Source organism: Ornithodoros turicata, chromosome 1, assembly GCF_037126465.1.
Source record: "Ornithodoros turicata isolate Travis chromosome 1, ASM3712646v1, whole genome shotgun sequence".
Taxonomy (NCBI): domain Eukaryota; kingdom Metazoa; phylum Arthropoda; class Arachnida; order Ixodida; family Argasidae; genus Ornithodoros; species Ornithodoros turicata.
In genome coordinates this window covers 143,377,402-143,388,385 of record NC_088201.1, presented here as the reverse complement: position 1 = coordinate 143,388,385, position 10,984 = coordinate 143,377,402, and the positions used below count along the sequence as shown (strand labels likewise).

Below are 10,984 nucleotides of genomic sequence, written 5' to 3'. Positions count from 1 at the left end.
GATGGATCTGCCCGCCCCCCCCCCCTAAAAAAAAAAGAAAACAAAAAATGTCAGTTTATACATTGGATTTCTCTACTATGCACTCCCCCCCCCCCCCCCCCCTGAAACCATGGGTCTGAATCTGCCCCTGCTTCATGTTCTACAGTATTTTAGGCCATATGCTTCTTCAAAAGAAATTTGCAAGGCTTGCTGGCAACAATAATATCGAGCCTTTAGTTTTGCAGCTGGTTTTCATTGTTTGCTTGATTGTAGACAGCAGGTAATCTGCAGAAATTGCTCTGCTGATCCATTGAAGTGTCCATCTGACTGTTTTTGCACACATGCTTTTAATTTTGTAGAGTTGGAGTAGAAAGTGCTGCACAGCCTCCACATCATGTCATTGCGGCTTCTAGAGCACTCCGACCAGCTGGACATAACGTTATCATATTTGCAAGAACCCAAAGAGACGGAAGAGTCAGACATCATTACACGTCCATTTGTTGGTGTTGAAAGTTTCATAAAGTTTGATGAAGAACTGCAGCACTCTCACAAGAAAAAGGAACATCTGGTATGTTCTATCATATCATGTTTAAATGTATGACATGTAGAACATGACAAACAGTGTACAAACAGTGCTTTTCAGACCGAAGTGAATAGTGACAGCTTTAGTTAATATGTGAACCTTCTCTTCATATGCGAAGCGAATAGTCATGAAACCGAACAGTATTAATGAAGAGACACAGTGGTCACACAAGCTGCTGCAGGTTAGTTCAGTCGATGTACAAGGGTAGTTCTTGTATTTGCCAGTGTTTACGAACACTATCACATTCAAGCCATTTCGGAATGCTTTGTGTTCATTCATTGAGCGCTCAGATCCTGCCAGCGTTCATACGAACGCATCAAGCAGAAGCTGCTGTACTTTTCTTTCTGTTGTGCGGCGCTTTCTGTCTTACACACGGAGCGACGGCATAGCTGTATTGTAAGCTTTGTAGCTGTTTTAGCTTTGGAAATATCCGGATATATTTGGTTTGGAAGGGGCCGTTCAGCTTGATTCAAATTGAGCGCAGCAGTATTCGCTACAATATTTGAAAAAAAATTTGTGCAGCAGTACGAATGACAAAATACTAGATATCGCATTAACAACGGCTAGATATTTGGAGCTTTCTAAGATTCCTGCTCAGCGAAATGTGCCAAACTTTTTAAATGAAAAAGAGCAGAAGCTGTTGGAGGTCTGGCAGTAAATGAAAGAAAAAAGAAAATGAACCAACTTCAGATAAATATCAAGACATATTGGCTGCTTTTGGTGCGAGTGTGTTTTTATACAGTGGTGTCGCCTGCTGAGTGTAAGAGCATCGCAGGGTATATGATTATGGGTGACAGACAGTATCTCTGTGCAAAACTAGATGATCAGTGTATTTATATTTTTTCATTAGAGCGTGTGTTTGAAGAGCCTTTACTTTACACATCTATAATGTACCACATTCCAAGTGAAGCCTTTCATTAATTGTTGGCAGCTTTTATTTCACTGCACAACACAGTTTCAGCCTACAACACTCGATGACTGCTATGCTTACTCGTGCGCATCAATAAGCCTGCGTAAATGTCCATTGCACGATATCCACTGTACAGCCAATCTTATAACACTCTCTTCTGCAGCAGCGACAGATGATAAAAATTGGGGGCACAAGCAGTGGAGACAGAGCCAGACGCACCCTCTACAAGATAATTGCAGATGAGGTGGCACAGCCATTCAACTGGGCAGGGGCAGGCGGCAAAATGAAGTTCAGTTCATTAGAGTGCTGCAACGTGATGTGTAGTAAGTATGGCTTACAACATATAACTAGGAAGTGATTTTTTTGGGTTGAACTCAGTTCCTCCCGCTTATTCCCCCCGAAGTGACCTCCAACCAGCTTGTGTTAAACCCGATTTCTTCCTGAATTCCATTAACTGAAATCCTCAAGTGACATTTCCACTGAAGACAAACAAAGGACGCCACATGCTACACATGTAAGAATGGGTCACTTACGTTCGCTATGCCTTCTATACGTCTGTGCCTTTGGGGACTAGTGGTGCTAAGTCACCTACACACACATAAAAAAAAAAAAAAATAGGGGGGAATGACTTAATGAACAAGAGGAGAAACAAAAATACCCGAACGCACAATTATCGCCCGATTTTTCCCTCCCGAATTTTCCCTCCCGAATCTGAGAAAGGCATTTAACCCCAAAAAAGTCACTCCCTACCAAAATGTTACGAATAGCAGAGCTTCAAGATGGCAATAGTTTAATTAGAGAATGACAATGTGCGTGACATGCCCCTTGTCATCGTCGTCTTTACACTCCCCCCTCCTCCGAAGTCGTGAACTCCCGGGTACAATGAATGGTGACGTGACGACGGAGATGAACAATGGTCAAGAGACAGTGGTGGAAGATGGTGTCGATGGCATGGGTGCTAACGGGTTGAAATCATGATGTCGACGTGGACGCCATGGCACAGGGCTAGGAACGATGTTCGGCTATGATATGGACGATGGGGTGATGAGGCGATGGGGACGCTGTGCTGCTCGCTGTAAGGTCGGTGGTCCGAGGGCGGTAGCTGAGCCATCACGGGGGCTGCTGTCATGGGTGTCGATTCACAACGGGGCCTCTGGTTAGGATGGATCATCTTTGGTCTCATAGGTCTGTCGGCAGGTCTGGGGTGTCGATGGCCATGGCAGCAACATTTCCGTCGGGGCGAGACAGCACCTCCACCAAAATGTTATGAACTGCAGAGCATCAAGATGGCAATGGTTTAATGAGAGAATGACAATGCGCGTGACATGCCCCTTGTCATCGTCATCGCTACAATATATCTAAAAAGTAATAATAGTAAGCATGCCATGTAAACACATGCATTTAGTAGAAAAATCATGAGTATGTGACCTTCATATGTTTTAGCCATACAGTACTGTTGGTATAATTCATTTTCGTAAATACCTGATGAAGTTGTGCCAGTGACCTACATGTTTAGAATCACTACTCTGCTTAATGAAGAAGCCTATGTAAAATTTATTTCCACTCCCGTTAAGATGAACTCGCTTTGTACGAATTCTCCAATATGCCAATGTGTTCTCATTATAAGGCTCCTTGGTTGTGTCCCACAGACACTGGCAGTTTTGTGCACTCCTGTGAAGCTCAACTTACTCAGCTTACTTACATGTTTGCGTCGTCCATGTTTTGTAGCTGGCCTGGGCAAATTCTTATTATTTATGTCATTAGTGCCATTTCTCACAAGGCAAATAGCTCTTGCCACACCAAAAGAAAATCTGTATTTCAGGGTGTCTGGATGTTTTTGCCGCCTGAATGTGTATTTTAAGTACCACAATGGTTGGAGGATGCTCAGCTGGTGAACTGTCAGCTTGAGAGCACTGGTAATAGGGATGGTAAAATAATATACCTTTCCTTATATTTCTTATATTTGCCTGCACTTTACTTACTTACTTCACTTCGAAAAGGCTATGTACAGCTACCCTTCTGTTCTGTGTATGCCTGTGTAGTACCTGCACCTCACACACAATGTGCTGATCCTCCTAGGTGCTATCAGCAAAGCAACAAATGAAGGGACACTCGCCGAAGTAGAGAAAGCAATACAAACGTGGCTGAGGCATGCACGCGAAAGGCTGAGCAAGAAAGCAGCAAAAGAGCGTACAGCATAGTGGTTCTACTCCTCCAACCTCATCAAGAGAGTTCAGGAAACACTGAAGAGCTTAGTGCAGCTGGACTGAATGGTTTTCACATTGTTCTCACATATTTTCAAGTTTTTGCATGTATGTATATGTATACACAAGTCCAATGCATCTGCATTTTTTGTAGCTTGGAAAACGTGAAGCCAGGGGCTTTTTCTGCTTTATTCTTAAGCGTGCTGCAAAAATTTGTTTTGTGAAAAGTGAAGTGATGTGTTCAGGAAACACTGAAAAAATTTTATCCAGCTGTTATGTTGTACCAAGTGGATCTTGCATTGTTTTTCCATACTTTTACTACAATTTTGAAGATCTGTATGTGTGTATGCGATTTCTGCCGCATATATACTTCTGCGATATTTATAGCTCAGAGAACATATGTCAAGCTGTGTAGTGCACTAGTCATTGCCTTGTAGTATCACTAAAGCTGGGCAATTTTGATTTCTGGAGGTAAGGAAGACTTCATTGGCTGTAGTATAGGATAGGATGTGTGACGAAAGTAAAACAAGAAAATGAGTGCGCTGGTCCTGCTTTTCCAAAGGTAACTGCTACTAACACCGTGCCTTTATCCATCTCTCTATGACAGTCACACGTACGTCGACCACTGAGTGCACGGAAAAAGTGGACAGTGTCCAGCTTAGCAGCGCCGGTCAATTTCCTACCCTGAAATCAACATACCTGAATGTAATTATGCAGCATACATCATAATTCGTTATAATATACAGCGGTCAGTTCCACAAATTCTACCAGAGACCAGTTCCTCAGAGAAAGTTTCGCTAGCAGGTGAGTTCACCTAGGAGTGCCTTCACACACCTCGCCCCTCTGGCAGCATGCTTTCCCCCGTTCTCTCACACCATTTACCGCTGGCTAAGGAAGTGCACTTCATGTTTACATTTCGTTCTGAGTGACGATGGATAACCATTTCAGATGTTTCCAAACCGCCTGCTGCCAGAGTACACCTTCTGTTACATAGATCCAAGTTTTTGTTGCCCTTGTGAGACATCTGAAACTGCTATCCATCATCACTCAGAACCAAATCCAAGCATGACTTCTACTTCCTTAGCCAGCGCGACTGTAGTGCATTCCTAGCAACGGGCGAGAAATAACAGGTGAAAAGCATGCCGGGAAAGGAGCAAGGTATGCGAAAGGTACTAACAGGTAAGCCATGGAGATGCCTGAAGATGGCGTGTCCATCGCTGACGAAACTTTCTGTGAGAAACTAGTCTCCGGAAGAACTTGAGGAACCGACCGCTGCATAATAATGGATTACAATGTACCTTGCATAATTACATTGAGGTATATAGCTTTCAAGGTGAAAATCAAGTAGTGCTGCTAAACTAGACATGGTCCGAAATGGTTTGTGGATGGATGCATTGCAAACTCTGACCCATACCCTGTCACGACAGACTTTGTCATGCCGAGATAGATCAAGATGTTTTAGTTTTGTTACAGGATATCGTCGCATGTACTGCAGCCAACGCACCTTGTCAATAGCCCCTGCAATCAAAATTGTCCCTTTCAAGGACTTTTTTACATTCCTTTAAACAAGCTTTTAAAATTTGCTTAACGAAAAGTAAAGTGTTCAGGAAACGCTAGACTTTCTTTCTTTTTATTTTTATTCCTTTTTTAATATTCTGGCAGCTGGTATTGTACTGTATAACTTTTATACTCTTTTTGCAGATTTTCACGTGTACCATTTCGAACGTGTGGGTGCATATATGCATGTGATATTTCTGTGATATTTGTGCCTGAGAGAACTTACGTCAAGCCACGTAAAACACCTCTTTGTAGCGTATATTTACAATAAGGACATTTTTTACACATTTTAATACTACTTAAAACTCAACGATTTTGCTGCAACTGTTTTCCGTGCAATAAAAACATGGAAATGGGTTCAACGTCTCAACTCTGACATAGTTGGTGGCTATTTTATAAGTGTGCTCATTGAAAAAGGGATATAAATAGAAAAGAATGGTTCATCCTAGAAGTGCTCTAGCACTGTTCTAAAGTTGTCCTCACGTAGCGTCTGGGGATGCTCTGAGGATATTGTGGGGACGGTATATAGTGCCAAAATGACATGTTGAGGATGATTTGAGGATCAGATTCACTCTCCTGGGGATGTCACCCCTGTCCACGCATGATGTTCTTAGGATATCCCTGGGATGACAATGTGTTGTTGGATAGTCCGTAACATTTCACCGAGTCTGGGGCCCAGAGAACCATGAATCGTCAGAGGATGTCCAGAAATGGTCCCAATGTCTAATATCATTTGAGCATGCGCACAAGATATCCGCAGGATCATCCTGTGAAAAACATGAACAGTCATATTTTGGACATCTATGGGATTATTTTCTGAAAACATCACACTGCCAATATGCATAGGGGCTACTTATGATGTTTTTTATTGATGACTAGAACACTTCCGATTCATACGATGATGATTACCACTGATGAGGACACATTGGCGGCATACGTGTAATAAAATGTCGCAACGTAGTGGTCAGGTACCCCTATCTACCTCCTTTTCTTTGTTGTCGTCTCCATCTGCCCACATTTATACACTGGTCACAGCCACGCTTTGCAGTGCCAACATGCTAACATAGATCTTGGAGGAAAATTATAATCAAACCAAACTATTACTGTAGTGAGTTGTGGTGAGTAGTAATTAAGTAGTAGTGTACTATAATGTTGGTGTAATACATTTTGCTTTAGTATTACATATAATACTTTTATAATATACTTTTCTTGCATTTGCTCCTTTTCACAGACTTTAATGTTACATTGACAATTCTTTAACTCGACGAGTTACAGCATCTAAGAGACTCAATCATGCGATGCATCTAGAAGTACAGTTATCAAAAAATCGACGCTCTCAAGTTTCCGTCATTTCAACGCACAGCGAGGGATTGGAACAGGTTGCCCAAGGAAGCTGACGTCATTCAAGATTATAATGCTTTTTGTTCATGGATTAATAAGAACCTGCTAGGACCCATGACTGGTCTGCAGTATGAATAAATAAATAAATAATAGACATTTCCAAAACGTATTTGTATTAGTTTTATAACACGCTAAAATATGTGTTGCTGCATTGAGAACAGTAATACTTTTCCGCCGTCCCAGTGGGCACTGGCTATTGCCCCCGTATAAATCAGCCATAGTATGCGCTGATAACAACAGCCCATGCCCTGAAAAAAATGGGTCTGCGTCATTGCACCTTCGCACTGTACCATTTCCCCTTCTGTCTTTTCGCAAAGTTGCATACGAGTTGACAGGGAGATAAGTATATCGTCAGGCGTCTTACATATATCCTTTGTGAACGTCTCAAACTCGCCATGTGTGAGCTGGTCGTGGAATACCTCGTTTTCCTGTGACTTCCACGATGGAAAGTCGCACCATTCTGACTGGTAAATTTTCCAGTGGTTCATGAGGAACCGGGTCACGACTTGCAAGGCCGAATGTCACTTCTTTCCTGTGAAGTTTCCTGTTAGAGTTGCAAAGCAACTGTGGCTATGCACGGCGTACAGACATGGACTGATGGAGAGATCACAGCAGGAAGGAGTGGCAGACCGGAGGGGGATTAGTACAACTCGTGGGTTACGTGAGGAGGAGCTGTGCCAACATCCATCTGGAAAGATGGCCGGGGCTCTTCAAAAATTAATTATTACCGTAATGTATTATACTACACAGTACTAAGTATTATAACACACGTTTTCAAAAGTATTTGTATTAGTATTATAATATGTGTCTTTGCGCGCTGTTGTGTATTAGTATTGTGATACAAAAAAATGAGCCCTAATTCCGATTCGGTTGACACATCAAAGGATGTGCCAACCGAATCTGCGAATCCTCGAGTCCTAGTCAGGGATTTTAGATTTTCGAACCCGAATCCCATTGCCCAAAACCGCGAATCGAATCTTTCGAATCCACCAACCAAGTTTCTTTGTTTCTTTTGAAGATCGGCTCCTCCAAGCCCGCTGTTCCGGCGGTCCCCTGGGCGCGTCAAAACCACAACAAAAAGCTCCGATATTAGAAGTTGGAAAGTAACAAGGTTTTGCTATGATTGTTTCTGAGTTTTATGCAGGGAATTAAGATTTCTGAGTGTATGTATTTCCCGTAGTCGATGAACTGAAAATGTAAACTAAGTTAGAGTTAGGAAGACGTATACGCTCAGACAGCACAAAATGTTGCAAATGTGCTGCATCAATGTTAACGCAACGTTGAAGTGTTGCAGCGATGTTTCACGCCCACATTCGTCGTTGTAGCAATATACTTATTTCAATCTTGATACTACGTCTCAAAGATTGAGTACAGCTAACATTGGGATGATATTACTGAAGCAATGTTCAATACGTTACAGTCAGCTAGTTAATGTGGCGTTTACATTGTTGATGAAAGGTTTTGCAAGCAATGCCAATGCTATGTTGCAATAGCGTTTCTTCCAAAACGCTTAATCATCAACATAAATTCAACGTTTGTGCAATATCTTTATTTCAATGTTTTTCCCATATTTCAAAAGATGCGTAGGGCTAATAGTGTGATTGTGTTTTCGAAGCAATTAATGTGCGTGTGCTACACTGAAGAAATCTCGCGGTTATATTGTTGATGTGGTGTATCGCAATCAAGTTTAATGCAATGTTGCAATAGCATTGCTCGCAAAACAGTGCATCAGCGACCTAATCTTAGCGTTGCAGCAGTATCATTATATCAGTGTGTCTGCTTATTTCAAAAGATGCCTCGAGCTAACAGTGTGACTTTCTTGCGAGAGCAATGTTGCACATGGTACGTTGGGGAAACTCACGATCACAATCATCTGATAAGACGTGAGTTCGGGCCCTGCTACGAACTCACGTGAAGGTCGACATGGCGTATCAGAGAGCTGGATCATGCCAGATATTAGCGCACTCACCAGATAATATCATAGCTGCTCCATTTACAGATGTAATGTTATCTGGTGAGTGCACCGACCTCCCATACGCCATGTCGACCTTCGCGTGAGTGCGTAGCGGAAACTTACTGCCGGCTTATCAGATGATTGTGATCGTGAGTTTCGAAGGCCCGAAATGCCGAGCCAGGCCCCCGCAGGTGCCATATAGCCCATGGATTGAGCAAATTCACACAACCCTGGGCATGCAACCAATCAAAGCATCAGGGTTTGCACCCCACGTGACATAGAATTGACCAATCAGTGATACGTTGATTTGGGTTTGGGTTTGATGGGTTCGACTCCTGCAGCTGGCTAACCTTTTCAGTGACTTTCATCTTTCAACGTTGATTTGGATTGTTCTCTGGCCACCATTTGTGCCTGATCTCGCTACATTGCTGGATTTTGGCTACTTTTGGGGCTTGGCGGCTGCTTATTAGCGTTCACTATAGACCGTTTACAGCAGAGTTATCTGGGCGCCGCCATCTTAGCGCACGTGACCTTGCGCGCCACTGCTTGCCTTCTCTTTCGGCTGCCTGTTGGCAAGGCGTACGTAGTACGGCGGTGCAACCCAGAGACGCTTTCCCCAATTTTAAACTTTTTGCAGTTAATTCCGGATGGAAGGATGACACGAGGCTTTGGCCGAAGCTTCAACGGTCAGGTGAGTGCATTTGCTTGATTTAGAGTGATATTTCTGTCCTCGTGCGCCCCATATGGTCGGCCACACTATGCTCGAGTTACTACATATTTCGGTGTTTTTTTTTTCCTCTTCTTTTGTTGCGCATACGTTACGTTGTGGGTACGTTCATAACGTAGTATCGTAAGATCGTGGTTTCTTGCTTTTTATCGCAAGAGTTGCGGTACAACTACCTGAGAAAGATATGCATGTAAGGGCTGTCATGTTGTCTTTATGAAGTAGCATACTTTTATTGCTGATTTCAGATGTGTACAACCACATGGTCAACGAGCTAGAGAAAGACGGAAAGCCTGCGCTGAACTACAGGGATGTTTGCAAAGGGAATGAAGCTGTTTGGCAGCGGCCATGTCGGTGTAGTACCGTGCCAGTGCAACGATGGTGTATGAATTTTAAATGCCGACATCAGGTCGACACAAACAGTGAGCAGAACGTGTAGTACAGAGACTAGGTTCGGGCCCACTTTGGCGGCAACATGCACATGTAAAGCGGGTTTCAGCAGCAGGTGCAGTCATATTTGTACACTGCTCATCAAGGTTGTAGAGGCGACAAACAAGGGGCTCACGAGTGCTTCGTGCACTGACAAGGCATGTACATGGAACCGTTCAACTGCAAGGAACGTGACCCCTGCTACTATGGGGGAAGTTTATTCTCACAAGCAGCAGCCAACGCCTACAGAAGAGTTCGGGGCTCACACAGTAAGGCTGCGCCACTTTGAGGGCTGCATTAACTAACCTCTCTGATTTTCCGGGTTTGAAATCCTTCCTCTGAAGATTCGATACCTACCGTTGTCAAATCAGCGTGTTTTTCTCTCTTTGTGGAAACCCGTGCATTGCAAAAGGCCTCGAACGCGGGCAGTCTTTGTATAGCGACGGCTCGTGAATTTAACAAACAGCTTCGTCCCATACGATCAGATCTCTGTCGCAGTTTCTACACTCAATCACGGAACAAGTCTTCCCTCTGTTTTTCCAGATTTTGCACAGAACTGCAGCACAGCGACAAAAAAGGTCGGAAGCACTCACATAGGCAAAGGCACACGCAGGCACTCGCAGAAGGCAAGCAATGGCGTGGCTACTGTGGCGCCATCTATTAGCGCCCGAAGCAACTGGCTGCTGTAAACGGTCTATTCGTAAGATGATTCGTAAGAGACAAGAGCGAGCTTCCAGCGAAACAGCGTTTTATTTGACGGAACAAGAATCAACGAATGTACAGAGAAGTGCACGAACAAATAAAGTTTTCACGGCAACAGTATACTCTTTGGATACATGTTGAAATGAAAAAGTAGGAAAAGGAGTGAAAAAGCAGGAAATGAAATGAAAAAGGCTCCTGAGAGTGAACTGTACAAGCGCGAGTAAGAATTGCTAGATTTAGAGTCCTCTACTACAGTGTTATTGCGTACCACCCTGACGGGCATATTCGCGCTGGGGCAGTTACGTAGAATTCTGAGGGATCATGAATTGATAGCATATTGTGTCATCTATGAAGAATTTAAGAGTGATTCAGAATGTGTGGATTTTTTATGGGCAAAACAAAACTCTTCATAAACTGTACGTTAAAATCTTCGCCAGTACGCTGGCGCTGTTCGCCATATTCTTGTCAGTGATTTATGCAGGCCCCCCTACATTGCTTAAAATTTTGCTCACACCCTCCTAAATTTTTCACCTTGCCCCCT

General features: G+C 43.3%; 2 protein-coding genes across 2 annotated transcripts in view; one reads left to right on the top strand and one right to left on the bottom strand.

Annotated features, from left to right (window-relative positions):
- LOC135386310 (uncharacterized) overlaps positions 1-10,984 on the bottom strand; it is a 532,914-nt gene that overhangs the window by 142,915 nt on the left and 379,015 nt on the right. The window lies entirely within an intron of this gene.
- On the top strand, positions 343-3,802 carry LOC135370304 (uncharacterized). Its single transcript, XM_064604028.1, has 3 exons — positions 343-547; positions 1,636-1,795; positions 3,552-3,802. Exons 1-3 carry the CDS (start codon positions 374-376, stop codon positions 3,671-3,673), a joined length of 456 nt encoding a protein of 151 aa, XP_064460098.1. The 5' UTR covers positions 343-373; the 3' UTR covers positions 3,674-3,802.

Coding starts and splice junctions, on each gene's coding strand:
- LOC135370304 (XM_064604028.1), top strand. CDS start 374: ATGTCATTGCGGCTTCTAGAGCACTCCGACCAGCTGGACATAACGTTA. Junction 548..1,635: donor ACAAGAAAAAGGAACATCTG/GTATGTTCTATC, acceptor TCTCTTCTGCAG/CAGCGACAGATGATAAAAAT. Junction 1,796..3,551: donor GTGCTGCAACGTGATGTGTA/GTAAGTATGGCT, acceptor TGATCCTCCTAG/GTGCTATCAGCAAAGCAACA.